The sequence below is a fragment of the Carettochelys insculpta genome, chromosome 13 (genome assembly GCF_033958435.1).
Source record: "Carettochelys insculpta isolate YL-2023 chromosome 13, ASM3395843v1, whole genome shotgun sequence".
Taxonomy (NCBI): Eukaryota; Metazoa; Chordata; order Testudines; family Carettochelyidae; genus Carettochelys; species Carettochelys insculpta.
This window is the reverse complement of record NC_134149.1, coordinates 43,267,960-43,292,331: the sequence shown is the minus strand read 5'-3', so window position 1 is coordinate 43,292,331 and position 24,372 is coordinate 43,267,960. Positions and strand designations below refer to the sequence as shown.

The 24,372-nt window shown below is 45.0% G+C and overlaps 1 protein-coding gene across 2 annotated transcripts in view; it reads left to right on the top strand.

Annotated features, from left to right (window-relative positions):
- Nucleotides 1–24,372, top strand: part of LOC142020399 (H(+)/Cl(-) exchange transporter 5) — a 78,589-nt gene that overhangs the window by 13,321 nt on the left and 40,896 nt on the right. Inside the window, exon 1 of one of the 2 annotated variants that reach the window (XM_075008166.1) lies at nt 18,511–18,902. The exons of the other annotated variant lie outside the window; for it this stretch is intronic. Within the exon in view, the coding sequence (XP_074864267.1) occupies nt 18,869–18,902 (34 nt within the window). The 5' untranslated portion in view covers nt 18,511–18,868. Of the gene's footprint in view, nt 1–18,510; nt 18,903–24,372 lie in introns of those variants that run through there. 2 annotated transcript variants of the gene reach the window in all.

Below are 24,372 nucleotides of genomic sequence, written 5' to 3'. Positions count from 1 at the left end.
CTGAGGGTGGACGAGGGACAAAAATGTGCTGTTAGGCTTGCAATTCATCCCTGCGCTTTAGTGCAGTGGATGGTAAGATGGTGCGCCAGCCCAACCCTGGTTGGAGTCCCTGGGAGATGCTGTAAAACAAATACTTAAGAATTAGAAGACTTACCCGGTCTTGCTTGGGTTCTTGTGGGGGCTGCAGGAGTCAGGGCACCGGGTGGGGTGTATTGGAGTACAGGAGATGGGGGCTCAGGGCAGGGGGCGGGAGGGGTGTGTGCAGTGCAGGAGCATGTGAGTGACCTGGGTGGCTGGCTGGCTGGCTGGCAGGGTGACCTCCACCCCTGCTGTCCCATTGGGGTCAGAGCTGTCCCATCCCCATCTGTGGCCCCTTGCTGCCCTGCCGTTGGTCGTGACACACTATAACTGCCCCGACTAGCATCTCCCTCCCTTTCTGCGTTAGGAAAATCAAATTCTAGGCACATCCCATTGTCCTGGCACGACCAAACCATTACCCTGCTTTAAGTTATGAGAAGAGGAAGCTGCATATTGCTCTGACGGTTGAGGAGAAGCTCTCGCATGGGCAGGCGCACAGCCTTGCTCTCACACAGGCAAACGTATTCTCTCAGATACAGAATAGATAAGCTCTGCCCTTTCCTGCTCCCAGTGCTTGCCTGAAGATGGTTCTCTCTGCAAGACTGAGTTTGCTGCAGGCATGTATGTTGGGACTGTGTCTGGGACCAGAATGCCTAGCATTTTTTTAAAAAAAAAAACCTTTTTGTTAAATTTAGAGTTTGTTTAAATATACAAAGTGAACCTTGAGACTGCTTAGATTTCAGCAGACATAATAAAAGTTCTTAAAGGCTGTTTTCAGACAGCAGTAAACCTGAAGAAAATAACTTACATGGGAAGTGTACTTAGTCAATACTTTGTTTTTCTTTCTTTTTGCTAGTTGAAGACTGTTCTAAGAGCTTTCTCTGCTACATCCTAGCAGCTTTCCTTCCACATAGCAAAGCCATCATCACCTTGTTCATAATGCTGTGGTGGACATTATTGTGGCAAACCCTGCTGGGATGAAACAAACCAGCAGTCCTGTAGCACTTTAAAGACTAGCAAAATAATTGATTAGGTGATGAGCTTCCATGGGCCAGACCTGGGATGTCAGACTTGAATATATCGAGTGAAACTGGGTTGTGGGGAAGGGAGTAAGCTTTGACCAGAGAGTGACAATTAGTATACCTTGTAATGTATGGAGATAAGTGTATCTCCTAGAACAGGAAGGGACCTTCAGAGGTCATTGAGTCAGGTCCGGCTTTGAGGGCAGAGGACTGATGGGCTGATTGCCATCCCTGACAGATTTTTTTTTTAAGTCTATTTGCCCCAGATCCCTAAATGGCCCCCTCAAGGATTGAACTAACAACCGTAGGTTTAGCAGGCTTAAACCATTGAATATAAATCCAGCTCTGAGGGATAGCTCAAACTGAATGTCTTTGAGCAGTTAAATGATTCTCATCTGTTTCATGCAGTACACACAAGTGGATGCATTTGTTTCAGTTTAGGACAAATTGTGGAGTTGCAGACTCCTGAAATTTAGTTGTCATAAAGCACTGATATAATCTGAACTGTTCAATTTAGACTACAGCATAGTTATCACAGGCACTGTGATACTTTCACTAGAAGGTGCCACTTGGATAAAGAGAGAGAGGAACTTAAATATGTTCAAGAAATTTCATCTTGTTCTGAAGGGTTCTCGTGGTGCCTAGAACTCTTCTCTTGGGGCACGTAGGTAATGCATCCCCCAGTGCAGTTTGTTGCGAGCTACTTTTCTGAAGGCAAAGTTGATTAATAGAGGCAATTTGAATTTTTTGCTCAAGACTTTGGTGCTCTGAGGATGAGTGATCTTGTCTTAATTGTGTCAGTGTTGAGGTATTGCAAAAGGACTTTATTCTGGCATGTGAAGTGGGGTGTTGTGTGGAATTAATCGGTCTTGAGGAAACTATTGCTCCATTTGCGATGTGAATTAAATGAGACACAGGATAAATTCAAGGAAATGCAGTCTGTTTCCCTGGTAACTTGATGAACTACTAATACCCCTGTCCCATAGAGTTTTGAGGTATCATTGGTAAAAGTTGTTTCAAAGGGTTAGGTTCTTTTTGTGAACAGTTGTAGAGATTGTCAGGAATAACTTCCACCGTTGCCATCACTGCCTACATTGAGGAGAGGGACTATTGTTCGGTTAGGTTGGAAACTTCATTTGCTGACCACTGTTGAAAGACAATTCTGCACTAGATGGACCTTTAGTCTGATCCAGTGTGGCCGTTCTTCTGTTCATGACCAACAAGAAAACTTACCCAGAAAAATTCAAAACTATCAAGTCTTGTAACAATATATTTCAGATTGAGCGCCTGACTACGCAATGCTTCAATCAAAATAATTTTTAGAATTGTCCACAAGCTGAATTTTTTTTTATTAGCCTGGAAAGTGGATGTGAAGTGGAAGTAGAAGCATTTAGACCTGGGAGGTAGATCATCAGTGTAAAAAGGAAGTTTCAGGGCCAGGAAAGAGCTCAGTAGATTACTGCCCCAGGCTGGTTCCATTTTTTTGATCGAAGTATTCTGTGTTTATGCATAAATATAATGCGTTTTGTAGCTCCAGGACCTCCTTCCTGGCATAATTATATTGTGTGTACAGTATGTATTATACTGTATATATAAATTATATGTGCGTGCACACACAAACAGCTATACACACAGTGTGAAGAATAGATTCTGGTCTCATTGTAGATATATTTCTCATAAAGACCACAATAGAGAGCGAGAGAGAGAGAGCGAGAGAGTGTGTGAGTGTGAGTGTGTGTAAGATTTTTCCAGACTGGCTGACTCCAGGTCACATGCCAGATCTTTTAAGGGCTTCAGTGTGTGTTGCACATAGGTGAAGTATTTTCAATTGAGAGGGTGGGTGGAAGGAAGATCGGTTGGAGGATCTGCCTGTGGTCACCTCAGGATGTCTTAGGGGCTGTTGTCATGTCTCAGGCCCTGCTCTCTGTGTGTGTCAGCCTGCAGAGGAATGCCGTTTGCATCCCGTCAGTCTGTGTGGGTGATGTTCAGTTCATGGAATACAATCTGTTAATTTTTCTGCTCTGACCCGGTTCGAGCAGCGTAGGCGCCATCCCTTCTCTGAAGACAAAAAGTTGACATCTTCAGATGGGGAGTGCGCCAGTATAAGTAACAGCTCCGAAAAGCACTTGAGAAATCTCATTGATTTGTGCTATGTTTGCTTGATGGCGTGGAGAAGCCAGTCCATTAACCTGTGTTTTTGGAGCCAGGTCACAGGAATTCTGTTTTACTTGGCTGGGGTTCCTGATCAAGAGACTGTCCCCTAGCTGGTGAGAGTGCTCCAGGGGAACGTGTTTGAACCTGGGAGTTTCACTTTAATCATTACAGCTGTAGCCAAACAAATCCCAGGTGTGACTGGCAATATTAAAGAAATGTCATGTTGGTAGCCTAGCCGTTTTACACCTTTTTAGGTATGAGGTGTAAAATACATTAAATTGGATCTTTACTATTGTTTCGACTAGTAAAGGTTGGAGTTTTGAAACATGTAGGTCCTTGCCACTTGATCTTTAATGTCAGTGATTTACTTGGCATGGAGTAATAAGATTTTGACACGCTGAAAGCACATTGGCAGCTTGTCATGAAACTGATGTTGGATCTAATTTGCACCATCACCTGTAAATACGACAGAGAGAAAGCTCTGCTAGTCTATATACTATCAAAACAAAAAAGCAGTCCAGTAGCACTTGAAAGACTAACAAAATAATTTATTAGGTGATGGGCTTTTTGTGGGACAGACCCACTTCTTCAGACCATAGCCACACCGGAACAGACTCAATATTTAAGGCACAGAGAACCAAAAGTAGTAATCAAGGTTGACAAATCAGAAAAATATTACCAAGGTGAGCAAATCAGAGAGTAGAGGGGCGGGGGGGGGGGGGAGAAGAGTCAAGAATTAAATTAAGCCAAATATGCAAAAGAGCCCTTATAATGACCTAAAAAATTCCCATCCCGGTTCAAATCATGTGTTAATATGTCGAATTTGAATATAAAAGAGTTCAGCAGCCTCTCTTTCCAAAGTGTTGTGAAAATTCCTCTTCAGTAAGATGCAGACTTTCAGGTCATTAACAGAATGGTCCACTCCATTAAAGTGGTCACTGACCAGTTTGTGAATCAGGAGTGTTTTTGTCTGTTTTATGCCCATTAATTCTTTGTCTAAGAGAGTTTGAAGTCTGTCCAATATCCAAAGCATCTGGGCATTGTTGGCATATGATGGCATATATGATGTTAGTTGAGGAACATGAGAATGTGCCTGTGATTCTGTGAATAACCTGGTTAGATCCAATGATGGTATCTCCAGAACAGATATGTGGACACAAGTTGGCAACGGACTTTGTTACAAGGAAAAGTTCCAGGACTGGTGTTCCTGCGGTATAAACTGTGGTTGTAGGTGAGAATCCTCAAAAGGTGGGGAGGTTGTCTGTAGCAGAGAACAGGCCTGTCAACCTAGGGACTTCTGGAGTGTGGCATGCTGCCTTTAATAAGGTGTTGCAGTGGTTTGAGTTGGGGGCTGTAGTGGTGTTCTGTTGTTGGCTTTTCTGGGCCTATCTTGGAGTAGCTGGTCTCTGGGTATTCGTCTGGCCCTGTTGATTTGTTTTGTTTTTTTTATTTCTCCTGGTGGGTAATTCAGGTTTATGAATATTTGGTAAAGATCTTCAGAGAGATTCAGCTGCTGCCTAGCTGACTAGCAGAGCACCCCTAGCTGGCAGTATGTGTGTCTATTAGTGGTGTACATTTGCACATGCCTTGGTGCACATAACAAAATTTATTCTTCCTATGGATGGAAAAAACTGGGCAGTAATACGTGACCAGATCCAGCTTTCAGTGCCTGTCATCTCAAATATCCCCAAACATTTTGCAAGCTACTTGTGTAGAGCAACCTCATAATACTCGAGTTTTGTAGCTAACTTTAACATGCGAGCCAAATCTCATTCATTCTTGTATCGTCGTGATGAGCAAATTTTGTGCCCCAAATGTGTTTGTTTTTTTTTTTTTTTGAGGCTGTTGACTAGCATGATCTAATGTGTGTGGAGGGCAGCAACTAGCTACAGTCCAGAACAATGCACAGTGCTGCAGGTGGAAGTTATGTTAGCTGGATCACTAGGACAAAGATCTGATGTCGTGGGATCTGTATCTGTGAAGGCCATTCATGCATAAATGTCATATAGTGAGAGCAGGAAGCATTTAAATTGATTTTAAGGTACAGTAACTTCGTTACCCAGTAATTTTAATTTCAGGATTAGAAAAAAAGCATGGTCCTTGTTGACATAATACATGCTAAAGGAACAATAGGTCCATTAATTGTGGTTCTGCTTGGCAGCAAAAGGAGTTACAAAAAAAAATTAAGCTGGGGGTGGGAGGTGCAGGAGAGAATGTGTTTTGTAGAGCAGACTCTTGCTTAATAGTAAATATTTACTTGGGCTTGAAACTTTTCAAATCTAAATGTTAAATCCCAGGAAACTTTGTGTGACATGCTAGAGGGGGGTGGGACATGGTGGGGAAAGCAGTTGTCCTCTCCCAAGGTCTGCCCGTAAACTAAATATTCGTGATTTGAGATTTCCCTCTCGGTAGATTCTGCAGGTCTCGCAACAAGTGTCATCTTGATTTGGCGGTGATCTCAGCTAACTGCTGTGTCCCTGTCTTATGGCTTTGCTCAGCAGTGAAATTATTAGTGATGTTGGCAAGTAAATCATTAGACTTCAGAATTAACAGCCAAAGGAGATGAGTGGGAATGCTAGCCATCTTTGTGCTCTTTTAGGCTGGGGTGTTGGAACAGATTATAAACTGATCTTCTATTTGAAATTTCTCTTCAAAGCCATGGCTTTATCTAGCTTTTTGATTGTATTAGAGCTTCACTTCATTAAAATGCAAGTTACAGAATAACCAGAAACCAGGTTTTCTTTCCCCCCACCCCCCAGTGAATGCTCAGATATTAGACCTCATGATGTGAACCTCAAAAATTAAAAAAAAAAATCCCAGCCAAAACAAACAGTAAAAGAACCCTGTTCAGAGCCAGCCAGCCGACATGGGCATAATTTGACCTCTTGGTCTGGTTAAATAAGGGGAAGCAAATATAGCTTTCTATTTAACATAGTCTGGTGGTGTATCTTCTGGAGCCAGGGATCTTTCTTTTGCATGGCCATAAAGCAAAATAAATAAATACATCTGCTGTTAATTCCCAAAGATGCATTGCAGTAAGCTCACTGCCTTTCTGAAGAAAGAGTTCCAGAGCCTCCTGTGCAGGTTGGTGGACCAGAAAGCTTCCTTGATGTTTTAATTGGCTAGAAAAGTCTATTTCCAGCTTCCAGTCAGTGAAACAGGAAGTGGCATAAGGACATCAACAGAATCCTTAAATCTTTCTTACAGGTTATTAAACATAAAAAGTGGATGCTGAGAATAAATTAAAGTTTTAAGCAAGGCTCTGAAAACCAGTGCAAATGTAAGGCGCTATCTGTGCCTGAATCAGTGTTGTCATGGCTATTTCTGCTGTCCGGTTTATTAGCCGTACTAGGAATTCATATACAAATTTTATTTGCTCAGCTGCTTGAGGAGTTTTTTAGGCAGGACTGAATTAGTGCCACTTCTAGAGGAGGGGGGGAGGGCGATGTGGGAGAAGGAAAAGATGTAACCTAGAGCCTAGAACTTCTAGCGTGAGTTAAATAGTGCGTAGGTGATCTCGTTCAATAAAAAGATTAAACTCAAAACATGAGCATCTAAAGCTCACTGTTGGGAGATCGGGCCACTTACTGAGAGGAGCTCGGCCTCGCTTTGAGACTAAAACGTAAACACTTGAAACTAAATTTCCAGCAGATCCAGTGTGTCCACGCCCAGTTTCTGCAAGTGAACTGGGTATGAATATGCAGCAAAACAGGATTGCTTTGAATCGGGGTGTCCAACACTTTTTTTTTTCAGCTAGGGCCACGTGGCAATTTTTTATATGTTCCAGGGACCCGGACACAAAATAGCCCCAAACTTGCCCCTCCCCACCCCCAGGCTTAAACCCTTTGCAGCCTCAACCCCCCACCTCCCGGCTTCACCCCTTGCAGCCCCAAAACCAGGATTAACTTACTTTATGCAGGAGCCTCAAATGCTCCTTCCCCCCCGCCCCACTGCCTGCTGCACCATTGCCAATTGGCTGTCTTCTCCTCTGCACGGCTCCCCCAGCCCTCCTACTCCCTCCCCCACCTGCAGTGTGGGCAGTTCCTTGCGCTGCTGTGCTGAAATAATGAGACTCAGTTTAATTTGTTTAATGACCGCATCCCTCCTGCCAGCCACTAAACCAATTCAATTGGGTTTTACTTTTTCAGAGCAGAAAGGCGGGGAGCTAGAGGAGGCATGAGAGTGGCAGCCACAGGAGCTGCAAATGGCTCCTTAAAGCGCCACATAAGGCTTGGAACTGCCCAGCCAGCTCCGTGGGCCATGTGTTGGACACCCCGGCTTTCAGCATTGCTAGTTCCTGGCTCTCAGTTGTGTTTCGTGTGTTTGAATGCCGGTATGTGGCAGTAAGAATTATTGCTTTTTAATGTGCAAGAATTGGCATTATTGACATAGTGGTTAGGGGCCATTAATTTGGATATGAGTCAGGTTTTTTCTTTTTAAGTTAAAAAGTAGCTTTAGGGATTATGCCTGTCCTTAACTCTCTATCTCTTTTTGAGATCAAAATAATTCTACTTGGTGTGTGTTTTATCCTGTCCATAGATGAGTCCTCTAGAGCTGGTCTGTGCAAGAGAACTCCATCCTGTAGGACAGGGTTCTTTCTAATTTTTGTCATCCGTGGGCAGATTAAATTTTGTGACGTGCACCATGACATGGGCATGTGCACCATCAGTAGGCGCCTATGCCGCCAGGTATGGGTTCTCTGCCAGTCAGCTGGGTGGCACCTGAATCTCTTCTGGGTGGTGTGGCAAGGCTCACCTTGCCACCAGGCTGCGGGCCTCTGTTTAGTCCACTATCCCACAGCCAGAATACCGTTGCCCTTCTTGAGACGGGGGCTGGGGGTGCGGAGCTGGTCGTCTGGGGGGGAACCTCCTGTGTGATCAGTCTGCTTGGCCTTACTCTGGATTTCAGGACTTCCTGGGCAGGGCCATAGCCTCTTGCAGCTGAGCACTCCTCTCCTCCTCAGGTGCATCTAGAAAAGCCCCTTTTTCCTCTCTGCTCTCACTCTCTATCCTGTCCTCTATCACCTCTCCTATCACTCTCCCCCGCCTCCTACTGGGCAAAGGGTTGTTTTTAAAGCAGGCTTAAGAGGGACCAGCTGACCCCAATTGACCCAGGGCAGCTCCTTCCCCAGCTGCTCTCACCCTGCTCATTTGCCAGCCCTGCTTTTCCCTCTTGTACTCACCCTCTGCCAGCCTTACCCTGTTACAGTGGCCACCGAAGCACTCAGCTTACAGGGAACACAGCTGTTGGAATACAACACAGTTGTGAGGTGTCACTTTGGCTTAGCTAAAATGATGCTAAACGTGACACTGTCATCAGTAAAAACTGGGATGTCTGTTTAATAACTAGCCAACAAAACTGGTCCATACTCGGGTGACCAGTTAAGCATGATGGTCCTGGTCTGCACTGACTGCAAATTCATATTGAATATTGTCTTAACACACCACCTTATTTGCTTTCTAGTGAAGGTAAGTGCAGAGCAGGATGGATGAATAATTGTACAGGAGAACTGATGTAACTGATAAGGCACAAAAGATAACATTGGTGGGGAGGAAAAATGTTTCCTTATCTCAGGGGTAGTAATAGCTTTAATCTGAAAACTAAAAGGTATGTTTTAGCCAAATTGTGATTAAACTGATTTTTAGCCATTTACTTCTAGAGGGATAGAATCAGGTCCTAAATTAAGTCATTGAGCTTCTGACCTTATATCTCTGTCTAGAGACTGCTTGTACATATTGTGAGATCTCATTGCTCGTCAGCCTTGTTACTGTTTAGCATCTATCCCTGTATACAATGTCCACCCCAGTTCCTGGAGGGGAAGGACAGCTCCTGCAGACTGGTTTGGAAAGCACTTGGTTTTAACCTGCAATGACCAAATGAGTGAACTCATTTGGTGTGAGTTCTGTTAGCGCTAGTGTGGTCAGGATAATCTCTTTCATACCAGGGCATGATTTAAAAACAACTCGCCTGGATGGTTTTGTGCAAAGTGGTAAGTATTATCCCCATTTTACCCCTGGAGAAACAGAGGGAGAAATTAGGAATTGCCCAAAGCCACAAAAGGCGTCATTTCCAAAGCTAGGAACAGAACTCTGGAGTTCTGGCTCCTAGTCCCAGATTCTCCATGCTCTGCTGACGGCGCTGCTTTAATTTTCCCTTCTGCTGTACATCGTTAAGGCAGTAAAGGCACATTTCACACAGTTGCAAATGTCTTCGCTTTTGTTACTGTGTTAATGTGGGAGTATGTGAGAGAGAATAGTAACGTGTTTTTAATGTGCCACTTTAATAGAAACAACTGTAGTCTCTGGTGATCAAATTTTCCTGTGGATTTTGATCCAGCATATTTTCCCAACTCTCGTGCCTGCTAGAATCCACAGAGTTTCAGGTGAATCTGGAGTTGCATTTCAGTGTGGTCAGTGGGTGAAAGACCTCCTTAAAATTGCCACCTCTTCATGGCCGTTTCTACGCAGGCCACTTAAGGCATGATAATACAGGGAGTGAAAGGTGCTAATGAGGCGCGGACGCAAATTCCCCATGCCTCATTAACATAACGTCACATGATTTGGAGTCCGGAAGACCGTTCTTCCGGACTCCAAAACGCTGTGTAGAAGCGCGGCCCTCGGGGGGGCTTCGGGAAGGAAGTCCTTTTGGAAGCGCACCCCCCTCCAAATCACGTGACATTATGCTAATGAGGCATGGGGAATTTGCATCTGCACCTCCATTAACATCTTTCGCTCTGTGTATTAGGATGTAACTTCCGAAGGAAGTGGCCTGTGTAGCAATGGCCCATGTGTTTGTATAGGAATCACCAAGCACTGATATTTGTCCTTTTCCCTCAGTCTTCTTTCTGAAAAACAGATGTTTCTGGGAAAACCCCTTTCTACTTCCTCTGCTGTCATTTTTCTTCAAGTGCTCAGAAAACGAATTCCCACTTGATTTTTGTTTACGTCTGCTCGTATTCGGGGATTAAAACAGTCCACGTAAAGTAGTTGCGGTTTGGAAAGCTGTCAGAAACATATCTTAAAGGCATGGTATAACTTAAACAGACATTCTTATCATTGAGGTAAAGCCTCCAGCTGTCCATACATGTTCGTTATGGGAAAATTGGTTGTGTTGTCCACGTTTTTAAAAACTAAAGGTCCAGTGATATGGTGTGTTCGGCAGGGGTTGAGGGCACCCAAGTTTCAGTAGGAACCCCACCCCCTGCACTTTGAGTCCTGAGATTTCCTCACTTTGCTTTAGGCCAGAGATTCCCAACCTATGGGTTGTGGATTAGATTTGTTAAGTGGCACCGATAGCTCGGAGCAGCATTGGCTCTTAAAGGAGCCATTTGCAGCTCCTTAATGCTGCCACATCCAGAAGCTCTCTCTATCGATAGAGAAGCAATTACACATTGCAAAGACAGCTGCTCCACCTTTGATATTCATAGCCACCCCAGGCAAGCCCCTTAGACTCTTACAATAAGTAATTTTCACCTCTTTGCCCCCCCCCTTCTGTTCTGTGTAGTTGATTTGTCAGTTTTCATTTTTTTGTTTGTATCTCCCCCAGTCCCTGAGTGAGGACCCCACCCACTCCAGTCCCTGAGTGCAGGGTTTAAGCTGCGGGGAGCGGTTTGGGGTGAGGGTCTTTCCCCCACCACAACTCAGATAAACTACAGTAGTCTTTCCGGATACATGAGTCCCATGCAACCCTTGTGTATTGCAGAATTTGGGTAAGTCTGGTGGCTTGGGTGGTGGGTTGGGGCCGAGGGGTTAAGCCTGGGAGTGGGGATGTTATGACTGCAGGAGGGCTGGAAGGGTGGAGTTGAGCCAGGGCGTGCAGAGGTTGGAGCATGGTCCACGGGGGTGGAGGGCAGGGGGCTGGAGCCTGAGCCCTGTGCAGGGCTGTAGTGCGCTGGGGGCTGGAAGCTCTCCCGCATGGGTTGGGGATGAGCTGGGGCCTTGGGGGGCGCCTGAACTTAGCGGGCAGCTAGAGGGGCTTAAACCTCTTCTCTCTGCCTTCCCCGAGTAGCACTGCTGTCAGCTTAACAGCAGCACCACTCTGGGAAGGGGGATTTAGCCTGCCTGGCTGCCCGCAGTGGCAAACACCGAGGCGAGCTAAAAGCGTTTCCCTTAGTTTCCCAGAGTGGTGCCTCGTGCTGCTCTGGGAAGACAGGAGGAAGGGGCTCTTAGCTGCTGCGGGAAGCTAGGCAGGCTGACGGCCACGTGTCTTCAAGTTGTGTGAAACTCGCGTTAAAGCAAGACGACGCGTAAAGCGAGGGTTTACTGTATAATAGTAAAATTATAATAAACAGTGTTAATGTGTTTTCCCTTTTTCTGTGAAATAACTACTATGAATATACAAGCATGAGGGGGCACAATTTCATATTCTTGCCTCAGGCGCAAAATTAGCTAGGTACGGCACTGCTTCCCCCCATTTTTGAATTGCTTTGGGTCACCAAGTCGTCCTACACGGTCAGAATGGGTCCCCCTCTGGAAACAGTTGGGAACCGCTGCTCCAGGCAATTGTTTCTGGCCTGTTTATAAGATTGCAACTTCAGGTTGAACCTCTCTGGTCTGGCACCCCCAGGACCTGAGTGTGCAGAGCGAGAGAGTTGGCTGAACTACAGGGCATCAGTATTAGCTAGCACATACCAACACTGCCACTGCTGACTGGGCTCTTAGAAGACGTTTAGGGGTAAAACAGAGTTAAACAGCATGGAACGCTGAGAGCCAGGGCTGGTGGCTGTGAGGTTCGTTGTCATAACGACATTCTTAACGTGGCTGCAGTTGCTGTTGAATGAAAAGCAGATTTTGGGCAATTGCTCTCCTTTTCTCCAGACTAGAGTATCTTAAGGTCTGTTTTGGCCCTACAATTAATCTTCTAATTAACCATATGGGTGACATGAATCATGGAAATTCCTTGTGGGGCAGTTTGATTTTGGATCTTCCCCCACCCCATTCGTTTCTGCACGCAGCACTTTGAGAATTGGTTTGGTGCTTTAAGTCTGAATTATTAAAAAGAAAGACACCAAGGGGCATTGCTGCCAATGAGCCAAAATGCTTCTGCCGTGTTGAATGAGCAGCTAATCACACAAATGGGATTTCGTCAGAAATCCCAGTCCTAGGTGGAAGCCAGGCGTCTTGAACCCCGAGCGAGATGGTGGCTTCTTCAGCTGGAGTTTGCTGCTACTGGGCCTCAGTGACCCAAGGCTGTGAGAAGGAATGGTGAATTCTTCAAGAGAGGCTGAAGCTATTGTTGAACTAGAGCAGTGGCTCCCAACCTTTTCACTAGTGTGGACTCCCAATTCCCCCCATCCCCAAAATGTTCGTGGACCCCCATCAAAGCCAATTGTAGCCACTGTGTCCACTTCATTCAATGAAAAAGGAAACCACAACATAGAATTTTTGGACAGCAGTTAACGTTATTGGAAGATATTTAATTTTAAAAATAAGTGATTGTAACTTTGCAATTTATTTAAAACTTACTTTCTATGATCATTTTTATCTTTTTCATGGACTCTCGGCAGTACCCTCGCAGGCCTGCGGGGGTCCACCGACACCACGTTAGGAACCACTGAACTATAGTAAAATCAGAGGGGTAGCCATGTTAGTCTGTATCTTGGAGAAGAACAAGAAGTCCTGTGGCACCTTATACACCAACAGATGTTTTGGAGCATCAGCTTTCATGGGCAGAGAGACAAAGCAGGTCTTTGCCCACGAAAGCTTATGTTCCATAATATCTTAGAGTCTATAAAGTGCCACAGGACTTCTGTTAAAGTCAACTCAACTCTCTGACGTATGTGCAATAGAATTTGGCCTACTTATTAATGTCTGTGGGATGATGCATGCTCAAATATCAGGTCATTATATGCCACGTAACTAAAATCTTGCACGTTTGGTTAGCCAGGTAGAGACAAAGCTGCTTTGAAAGCAGTAGGACTAAGAGGATCTTCAGCAATGTTCCCTCTAATCTCTTCCACACGTGTGTGGATTTTTTGCTTCCATGTGTGGAATAAATTTATGTGCACCGGGGCATGTGCAAATGAGAACCCCAGTGGGATCCAAAACCCAGCTGTGTTTCTCTGCAAATCAGCTGGATGGCATTTGAATCTCTCCTGAACGGCTGCACAAGTACACAGCTTACAGGGAATGCTGGTCAGAGTCTTGCATGCACACGTCATTTTGTAGCATTGGTCAGGTGGGCCCAGGGGTGTGTTGTCTTCATGGAACAAAGTTAGATCTTTCTATCCTTTTGCAGCCGTTCTCAAACTCGGGTTCACGACCATTGCTCTCTGAAACCACTTGGAGATTTCAGACTTACCATCCTTATTTGGAGCTCTGTCAGTCTGTACTTCATAGTCTCTGAGCTCAGGCTGGACGCATCCCTCTTCTCCCATCATGCAACTGAATCAGGAGAGGCCCCAGAACTCCCTTTTGCTTGGCTAAATTTGAAAGTAAACACTCTTCATTTCCCAGTGCAGTGAAGGGAGGCTGAGCTGGCCAGGCTTGTCATGCTGGCAGAGGAAGGAGTGGCTCCATTTTCCAGAACGGGAGAAGCTTGGTGACTAATGGATGGCAGGTTAAATGGCTTTTGGAATGTGATGGACCTAAAATACGATAGAAGAGAAACCTGTATGCTACCAGTGTTGAACAAACCACTAAACCTCCATGGTAAATTGGGTTATTCTTGAAGAAACTGAACCTGCCGCAATCCATTGTATGTATTGAAGGCACAGTATTTTGGCTTCAAAAATCACTTTAGTTTTCTTGCTTCTGCTCTAATTAGATGTAACCATTCTCTTTCCGGTTCCTTTCTGCCCAGCAAGCTTACTGGTTCCCCCTGTGTAGTCCCATGGCTTTCCTCTACGAGCCGAACAGTGGTGCGGAGAGGAGAGAGCCACTCTCCAGCATAGGAGCATGCCATTATAAACCCACAAGGGTCTAGTCTGAAATGACTTGAACTTGTATTTTACAACCTGCTGGATTTCAAGTTGACAGGGTCAGGGAGGCTGACCTGGCCATACTCGTTACACTGGGAGAGGAAGGAGTGGTCCCGTTTCCCTGAACGGGGGAAAAAAAACTTGGTGACTAATGGGTGGCAGGTTAAATGGCTTTTGGAATGATGGACTTAGAATAGAAAATAAACCTGTATGCTACCAGGGTCCCTTTAAGAAATTTCCATGCTATATTATCCCTATCTTCTTGTTTTTGCTACACCAGAAGATTTATGTGCTACAATTTCCACTTGGCTGAAAATGTGTGTGTACTGAAGGTGGCAGATTTTTCTTTGTGAAGCTTGTCTTGTTGTCTGGGGCATTGCTGATGTGATCTAGTCTAATTTTCTAATGATCAGAGTAGAAGCAAAAGAGCGCATTGTTCCACTCCTAAAGCGAAGGGCCTTTTATTTGGCTTGGCAGGGATACACTACATAAAACCCTGCAGTCTGAGTCTTGTTATAAAACTAGTCTGGCAGTGTCTCTTTGCTGCAGGGTGTAGCCCACGTTATTTTAAGACAGTCGGCCAGGTCATGGTCTGTCTGAAATATAATTTACTCGGTGTTTTAATTTAGATATTAAGTAAGTTACAGGGAGGTGCTGCTCCCAGGTTACTGTTGGTTGCAACCTGCATGGATATGTGGACAGAGAGGGTTTAACTGATAAGTGCTTTAGCTGTAGATGAAGTAAATGAATCTTGAAATAGTTTAGTTGCAACATGTTGGAGGCTTTAAGAAATTTTTTAAAGAAGCTTTCTCTGAACTTGGAGAAATTTGCCTCTTTCCTGTTGCTGTTCCTTTCTGCATTGTTGCCAATAGACATAGAAGAGCTTCATCTTACTCAGAACCAGGGAATGAAGTGGACTGTAAACAGACATTTATTGGGAGACCAATACAGCAGAACACAGACAATCCAGGAAGTTTTTGGAGAACGTTGGGGATGACTTCCTGGTACAGGTGCTGAAGGAAACAATCGGGGGCTGTGCGTGGCTTGACTTGCTGCTCAGAAACAGGGAAGAACTAGTAGGAGAAATAGAAGTGGGTGGCAGTCTGGGTTGTAATGATCATGAGATGATAGATTTCAGGATTCTGACAAAAGGAAGAAAGGTGAGCACCTGGATTTCAGAAGAGCAGACTTCGACTCCCCGAGAGAACTGATGAGCAGGATCCCCTGGTAAGCTAACATGAAGGAGAAAGGAGTTCAGGATAACTGACAGTATTTTAAAGAAGTCTTATTGAAGGCACAGCAACAAATGATCTCGATGTGCAGTAAGAAAAGCAAATATGGTAGGCAACCAGCTTGGTTTACCAGGGAAATCCTTGGTGAGCTTAAACTCAAAAGATGAGTATAAGTAGTAGAAACTTGCACAGAGGACTGAGGAGGAGTATAAATCTATGGCTGGAGAATGCCGAGGGGTAATCAGGAAAGCAAAAGCAAAATTGGAACTGCAGCTAGCAAGGAATGTGAAGGGCAACAAGAAGGGTTTCTACAGCCATGTTAACAATAAGAGGGTTATCAGGAAGGGTGTGGGGCGGTTACTGGATGAGGGAGGTTCCCCAGTGACAATGTGGGAAAGGCTGAAGTACTCAATGCTTTTTTGCCTCATTCTTCACGGACAAGGTCAGCTTCTGGACTATGGCACCAGGCAATGCAGTATAGGAAGGAGGTGGGCATCCCTCAGTGGGCAAAGAACAGGTTAAAGGCTGTTTAGAAAAGCTAGGCTCACACAGATCCATGGGTCCGGATTTAGTGCATCTGAGGGTACTGAGGGAATTGGCAGATGTCATCACAGACCCTTTGGCTATTATCTTTGAAAACTCATGGTGATCGCAAGAGGTCCTGGATGATTGGTAAAAGGCAAATGTTGTGCCCATGCTGAAAAAAGGAAGGGAAGACAATCCAGATGACACTAAGCTGGGGGGTCAGGTAGATTCATTGGAGGGTAGGGGTAGGGTCCAGAGTGACCTAGATAAATTGGAGGATTGGGCCAAAAGCAATTTGATGTGGTTCAACAAGGAGAAGTGCAGAGTCCAGCACTTGTGACAGAAGAATCCCAAGCCTTTTTACAAGCTGGTACTGATTTACTAAGTAGCAGTGAAGCACAAAAAGACCTGGGGATTGCAGCGGATGAGACACTGGATATGAGTGAGCAGTGCGCCCTTGTAGCCAAGAAGGCGAATGGCATATTGGGGTGCATTAGGAGAAGCATTTCCAGTAGGTCTAGAGAAGTTATTCTGCTCTACTCGGCACTGGTGAGGCCACATATAGAGTATGCATCCGGTTCTGGGCCCCCACTGTAGGAAGGATGTGGACGCATTGGAGCGAGTTCAGTGGAGGGCAGCAAAAAGGATGAAGGGGCTGGAGCACGTGGCCTGTGAGGAGAGGCTGAGGGATTTGGGCTCATTTAGCTTGCAGAAGAGAAGGATGAGGGACGATTTAATAGCAGCCTTCAACTTCCTGGAAGGGGCTGTAAAGAGGATGGAGAGAGACTGTTCTCAGTGGTGGCAAATGGCAGAACAAGGGGCAATGGTCTGAAGTTACAGAAGGGGAGGTGTAGGTTGGATATTAGGGAAAAACTACTTCCCAGGAGGGTGGTGAAGCAGTGGAGTGCGTTGCCCTGAGTGGTGGTGGAATCTCTATCTCTAGAGGTTTTTAAGTCCCAGCTTAACAAAGTCCTGGCTGGGATGATTTAGTTGGGGTTGACCCTGCTTTGGGCAGGGGGCTGGACTCTATGACCTCCTAAGGTTCCTTCCCACCCTGGGTTTCTGACTCTCTGATCCCAGGCCCACTTGTGTCAGCAGGCCCACCAGCAAAGGGAGGCAAAGGTGGCAGTTGCTCTGTGGCCCAGAAATTGAAAGGAGCCCAGGGATCCCAGCCGCTGTTACTATGGCAGCAGCCAAGCCCTGGGCCCTTGGTAGCGCAGGGCTGAGGGGAGTAGCTCTGTGGTGAGCTGGGCTGCAACCAGCCCTGTTCTGTCTGCCAAGTTGGACACCCCCCCCCCCGCAACCTGCCAACATCTTGCCCGGGGCGGGCTGCTGAAACTGTTAGGCCCCTCCTGTACGTCAGCAAATTCTGTCAGCATTGAGTTGGCCCCAATATGAGTGACAAGTCTAGTTTCACTGCCCAAACTGAGCCAAGAGCAGAAAGTATCATAAATAGGGACAACTTAGGTAGAGCTCACCAGGCTGCTGTGCTCACAGCTGTGGCTGGTTAAAAATGTTTTTCTGTCCCTTTAATGTTGATATGGGTCCTTGTTTGTCGGATTTCACTTCTGAAATCAAAAGCAGTACCTGAACAAAGCAGCGTGTAAGCATCTGAAACCCTCTAATGCAGTAACTCTGCCCTGTGAGAGAGACAAAAGCAACTTATTTTGGTGAACTTGCTGATTCTTTGGGGTCCTTTTGTAACAAGGAAGTTTTCGGCTCTGGCAATAAACATTTTATGTTTGAAACTGCAGCGCAAGTATACGAATAGTAGTGTGAACAGGTTTCTATCAATCTTTGCTCTGCTGGTTCCAGGCCAGGTGCTGCTAAGTATTGGTGACTGTATTATATCTTTTTATAACTACTTCTTAGTGTGGATTTCTATACCCTTGATCCTTTCCTTGTTAGTGGTTGCATAGGGCTTTAAGGTGATTCTGAACATTTGTGGTATATACACACGTTTCCAATTTAAGAGGGGCCTAAGCATTGAGATCGGGGAGCGAGAGCAGAGTACCGCATTTAGGAATGAGCTGGAAAGCTGGGGTGGGGGGGGTGTGGAAGTCAAGAAGTGGTTGTCAGGTGTTCCGATTGCTGGTTGGTGTCAGAACTTACATTAGAATCAGTTTGACCTGTAAGAAAACAGTGCGCTGTCTCTAATTATCCAGATTCTGGATCTTCAAGCGAAGTGAACCAGAAGGTGGTGAACTGTTATTCCTTCTCTTCCTCATGCCCTCTCCCCTGCTGAGCCCCCGCCCCCCGCCCCAGCTGAATATTACAAGTGAGCAGCTGATCAGGGTTACAATTGTTCCGTTCTCTTGAAAGACTTTTCTCTGCCGTGACTTCTGTGTACCACCTCTGGAGCCAAAACCAAACCTTCTATCAGTTGGAGGAAATCTGTGCTGGGAGCTGCGTTTGCATTCGGTAGAGCTATTTCAACATGCTCCTGCATTTAGTGCACTGGCCCTTTAAAAGTGTGTTTACAGGAGTGGGTGGAGGAGTGTGAGCTTGAATTTCCAGCTGCTTTGCGCAACCCTACCAAACAGCTCTTTTGGGTTCAGCATATGGGGGAGGACAAAAAGGAGTAGCAGATCTGAGACCAAGGTGTTGGCTGGAGGAAAACAGGCGAGTAGGGATGGAAAGGAAGTTTATTGGCAGCTAAGTAGGAGAAATGGGAAGGAGAGAGACTGGGAATTGTACTCTCAAGTGAAACCACTCATGATGGAGGCAGAAAAGGACTCGGACTCCATTCTGCAAGTACAAATGCCGATAGGGCAGTACTCTGCCTAGCTTGATCATCGTGGCCCTGTCTTCTGAGTCACTGCCTGCCACCAGGAGGGCGGATCTATTGGGGTTTTTAATCCAGCGCGTCAGCACGGATGGAGGAAGTGGCATCTTGAGGCTAAAAAGGGGAAGAAGCTGATTGGACAGGGTTGAGGAAGATGGCTTCCCCTTGGCGAGGCCAGCAGGCTTTGGGTAAGTGTGCCCATGGTGAGGCGAGAGGGAAAGCCAAGTCTGACCTCTTCCAGTGATTTTTTTTTTTTTTAACCTTGCGCCATAAAGGAGTAGTTATTTTTATTTTGGGGGTGTGTTGATTCCTTGTGGGAGGAGGAGCTGCTTTCATTCATGTAAGGTCATTATGTGGGGATGAAGCATGTGAGTGCACTTCTTTGGGTACAGAAGGATCCAGGAGGCTTAGTTTAACTTAGGGTGTATCTGCACTGTAATGGAAAACCCACAGCTGGGCCTCGCCAGCAGATGGGAGCGAAGAGGCTAGCTAATTGAGGTGTGGATGATCAGGGTCAGGCTGCAGCTGAAGCCCAAATATCTACATCACACCTAACCAGCCCCTTTGCCTGAGTCAGCTGTGGGTATTTTCTTGCAGTGTAGGCATGTCCTTACTGCTCCCCTGTCAAGGGAGTTGTCACTTAAGCATGGTTGTGAGTGTCAACAAGCTTCTACTGTGTTTTCTGGAACTGGGGACTTCATTCATCACTGACAGAAGAGTTCAATGTAGCATTTTATAGTTACTGTCTTCCATATAGACTTGCTGCCCACACACCGTGTTTGTTGCACAGCATTTATTACTGGATTGTCAGGTTTTTTAGTGCAATGTCAGTGAATGGGAGCAATTCAGCTGTGCACTGTGTGTACGCATCTGACAGAACAATATGTATCTGAGTTTCTTGAATGGGTGAGGAGCTCATGCTATGAAGAGGAGGAGTAAGTTCTCGTCAATGCAAGGGTTGACATTCAGCAGCTAAAGTACTAAATAACAAGAAAGGCAGAAAAGGCAGCCGTCGGTTGAAAGATCAATACTGATCCAATCAAAAGCTATTCTCAGAGGTATCAGAAGAACAGGGCAAGTATGTTTTGTGTTTGGATATTCTCGAGAGCTTTTTTTAATTAGCGTAAATGAACTGTTTGAACTTCAGACAAATTGATGAGCAATGGGGATGTCAGTGTGTTACAAGGTGGAACAGAAAGGGTCAAATCTGATCTTAGAAGCATCTGGTCTTTGGATTTCATCCTGAGACACAGGCTTACACCACTTTCTATAAACACTAAGATTGCATCAATAGCTATAGAGTCACGGAAGTTTAGGACTGGAAGGGATTTCAACAAGCCCTCTAGTTTACTCCCTGGCATTCATGACAAGACTACATCATAACTGAGCCATTTTTGACAGGTGTTTGTCTAAACTGTTCTTAAAAACCTTCAGTGACACATTCCACAACCTCACTAGGACATTTGGGTGATGAAACACTCAAACAGGAAGAATGAGAAGTCATGTGGCAGCTTAGACTGACAGTTTTTGGATCATTAGCTTTCATGGGCAAAGACCCCACTTTGTCAGATGCACGACAAAGTGGGGTCTTTGCCCACAAAAGCTTATGCTCCGAAAAATCTGTTCCTCTCTAGGGTGCCACAGGACTTCTTGTTGTTTTTGCAGATACAGACTAACATGGCTACACCTCTGCTACTTGTCAAACAGGAAGATTTCTCTGTTGTCCAGTCTAACCCCTCCCCGCCCCTTGCTTCCTTTTAAGCCCATTGCTTGTTGTCCTATCCTGGAAGTTCAGGGGACCAAATTTTCACCCTTCTTCTGGCAACTTTTTATGTACTTGAAAAATGTTAAGTTCTGTCTCCCCAAGTCTTTTCTGGACTAAACAAGCCCAGATTTTTTTCAGTCTTTCCTCACAGGTCATGTTTTTTTAAACCTTTAATCATTTGTTGCTTCCTGTGGATTGTCTCCGCTTAGTCCACATATTTTCTGAAACGTAGCACCTAGAACTGTAGAAGATACTCCAGTTGAGGCCCAGTCAGCCTGGAGTAAAGTGGAAGATTACTTTTTGAGTGTTGCTTACAACATTTTTGCTGATACTGCCCTTCTGCTCTCTGATTTGCTCACTTGATGATGATTTTTCTGATTTGTCAACCTTGATTACTATTTTTGGTTCTCTGTGCCTTAAATATTGAGTCTCTTCTGGTATGATCTGAAGAAGTGTGTCCGTCCCACAAAAGCTCATCACCTAATAAATTATTTTGTTAGTCTTTAACGTGCTGCTGGACTGCTTTTTTGTTTTGATAGTATATAGACTAGCATGGTTAGCTCTCTGTTACTGTCCCAGAATGTTTGCTTTTTTTGTGACGTCACCCCGAGACTCTTCTCTCTGCAGTACTCCTTCCTACACTGTTTTTTATTTAGTATATGTGCAACGGATTGTTCCTTCCTTGGTGGATTCTTGCATTTGTCCGTATTGAACTTCATCCCATTTACTTCAGATTGTCTTTGATTTTAATTGTACCCTCCAAAGCACTTGCAACCCCTTCCAACTTGGTTTTATCTGTAAATGTAAGTGCATCGCATTGTCTGAATCGCTGATGAAGATATTGAATGGGACTGGACCTAGGGCTGATCACTGCAGGACCCCTCTTGTTGTGGCTTTTCAGCTTGACTGTGAACCACTGATAAATGCACTCTGGGAACAGCTTCCAATCAGGTGGGATACTCGCTTCCCATAACTGTAAGATGTAACCATGGCAGTTATACTTCTCCAAAAACAAACACACAAGTAATGGGAAGCCTTATTAAAGGTGGACCTGCATAGTTAAGGGAATGAATCTTTGACCTCAAGGTTATTAGGCTGTATCCAAGTTTGGTTGTGTTAGGGAGATATCCAGGGTGTCTGTTCTTAAGCTGATATTTTGTATCGCTAGACAGCCACATAATACACCACCATCCCCTTTTACCAGCTGACCTAAGATAAGTTTACACTCGCCTGGAAGATTGACCTGCTCAGAGTTGATCTACCGGAGTTTGATTTTTGTGCATCTGGTATGGACACATGAAATTGACCTCTTGGGGTGGGGGTGAGGGGTCACAGTTGTCCCTTGTACTACTTGAGAGATGCGAGGAGTAAAGGGAGTTGGATGAGACAAACAATCCCATCAGCCTTCCTCAGTATGGACAGCCAAGTTGGCCAAGCACAGATGTTGATTTTTAGCTATGCAATTTTCGTAATGCGTAGCTAAAAATCAACATAACTGTGGTCGACTTTCTTGCCTATTGTAGACATAGCCTTATCAGAGAATTGCAGACTGCCCTATTCTCCCCACAGAGGTGGTTCCTGCAGATGAGATGAACCTCACCGGCAGAAATCAGTGTGTTGGCACATCTACACTCTGGTCTGCGCTGTACCTTTTGAAAACATGGGATTTTGGCTTCCAGAGGGCTGTTAATTCAACACCTTTGCCACCATGAAATTCATGTATTTATTAAAAATAAATGTATTCTTTTTCTTATATCCTCTTCCTGGAGGCCCTAGATGTCTTTACCCTCTGAAATATAGGTAAAGCGTATAAACGGAGGGATCACCTCGCCTATGCCTGGTATGTTGCCTCTACTGGGGTGAGACATATCAGCTTTTAAAGCCCACTGCTGCAGATGAGTTTTGGTCAGGAAGTGAACTTCCACGTCTGATAGAAATAGCATATCCAAAAACTAAACACTGTCCCCCAGTAGGATACCACTTGATTAATGTTAAATGTCATGTTAGTGCATTGTAAAACTTTTGGCGAGAGAGGAGACAAAACTGCCCACAGATCCTTGGCAAGTAACTTTGGGATACGTGGGTAAGATAAGCCAATTTCCTCTGTGTGTGCTCTGAAAGGTACTGGAAGTAATTCCATCTGTGGTCTTTCAGAGGGCTGTGAATTTGGAATTTTTTTAGCCTTCAAGGTGCTACAGGACTGCTCGCACTCTGGTAGGTTAGGGTTATAGTATAGCTGCTTCCCTGCTGTACTGAACATTATGTTCATTTTAGAGTGAAGGTACATTTAGCATTTTTTTCACTTGCACGCAGCATCTGTTTAAAGTTTGAATACAGTTTAAAGGCTAACCAACACTGCTTTATGGGTGTTTTTCTGCAAGAAGTTTTGTCTTAATTGTGCAGTGTCAGGATTGTTTTCCTGAGCAGTAGGAAATGATGCAAAATGTAATTTATGCTCTTTGGAAGTGCTGATCTTTCTAAAACGTGACTGAGCTGCAGATCTAGTGATACGCCAGACAAGCGGCAGGAACCGGCCAGCACAGCACTCTGCGGGGGTGTGAGTAATGCCATTCTTCTGGCCTTCCCAAGGGGAATCTCCTGGCATGCACGCCTTTGGAAGCCAGTTCTGTGAGGCTTACAGCACCTTTATGCATTTGGGGCAACATGAAGGATTCACAATAGCAGAAAGCATCCAGCTTTCTAAATGCAAAAACCCTTGGGCTATGTCTATGCCACAGCATAAAAAAATTCAAATCTAAGGCACTTTGCTTGATTTTTTTTTTTTTTTTTTTTGAATTGTGACCCTTCGCAGATGAAATACCATTAATTTCAATTTAGGGGGTGCTACGGTGGATAGTCTTACTCCGACCACCTGAGTGGGATTAATGGGAAGTTCGAATCGAAGCATTCAGATTAATGGTAGTGTGGAAACAGCTTCCATTTAAACCACAATGCCCCACAGTTGTCCCTGCTGGCCCATTGCATCTCCGATGCTCTCCAGGTGTGCAGGAAGTAAGGCAATAAGAAGCCCATGAATTTGAATGGTATCAGGAATGTGAATTCAGTTTCTTTCTGACCAGTCCTTTCAGAAAAGATTTCGGGGGCTGTCTGTCGATGGAGTGAGGGCAATGCCGCATTGGAAGGTGACATCACATACCCACAACCACTTGTGGGGCATTTTTTTTCCCCATACTGCACCAGTGAAAAAACCCAGAGGGAACCGTGGGATAGGTTCCCACAATGCACTGCTGCAACAGCTGATCTTGGGTGATTTAGTGTGGCAGCACTAACTCGAATTTGTGGGGAGGTGAGGAAACGCAGATTTGAATTTATAAAACCCAGTGTAACAAACTTGAATTTATCTTGTAGTGTTGACAGCCGCAGAGAAGAAAGCCAAGTATCTCTGTTTCTCATCAGAGCTTGCTAATGAACAACATGTTGCAATATTCTCCTTTTATCAGGAGATGACGACTGTGAAGGCAGAGTGTAGTTAGAAAATTATTGATGATTGAGTTATTTTGCTGTCTTCCACATCCGGAAACACCAGGCTCATGAACCGCTATCTTTCATCCTCAGATAACAGTAGTGGTTTATTTAACTCCTCTTTGCTTGGAAATATTGAGCCATGCACAGCTTCTGAGTTAGAGTGCAAATGTTCCTTGTCCTCAGAGCCAGTACTTTGAAAATTAAACACACCGTGTGAACTTCACTTCACCTGAATCAGAAAGCTCAGAGGTCGAAGGGTGTAGGATTCTGTAAATCATTACAGGCAGTACAGAAATTCTAGCGCTAGTTCAAAGGCATTTGGCTAGTGCACCAGCTCTGGAGCCTTGATAAAACCTTTCTGACACTGTCCGCTTGCCAGGCTTTTAAAAATCCTCTGGTCCGTTGTG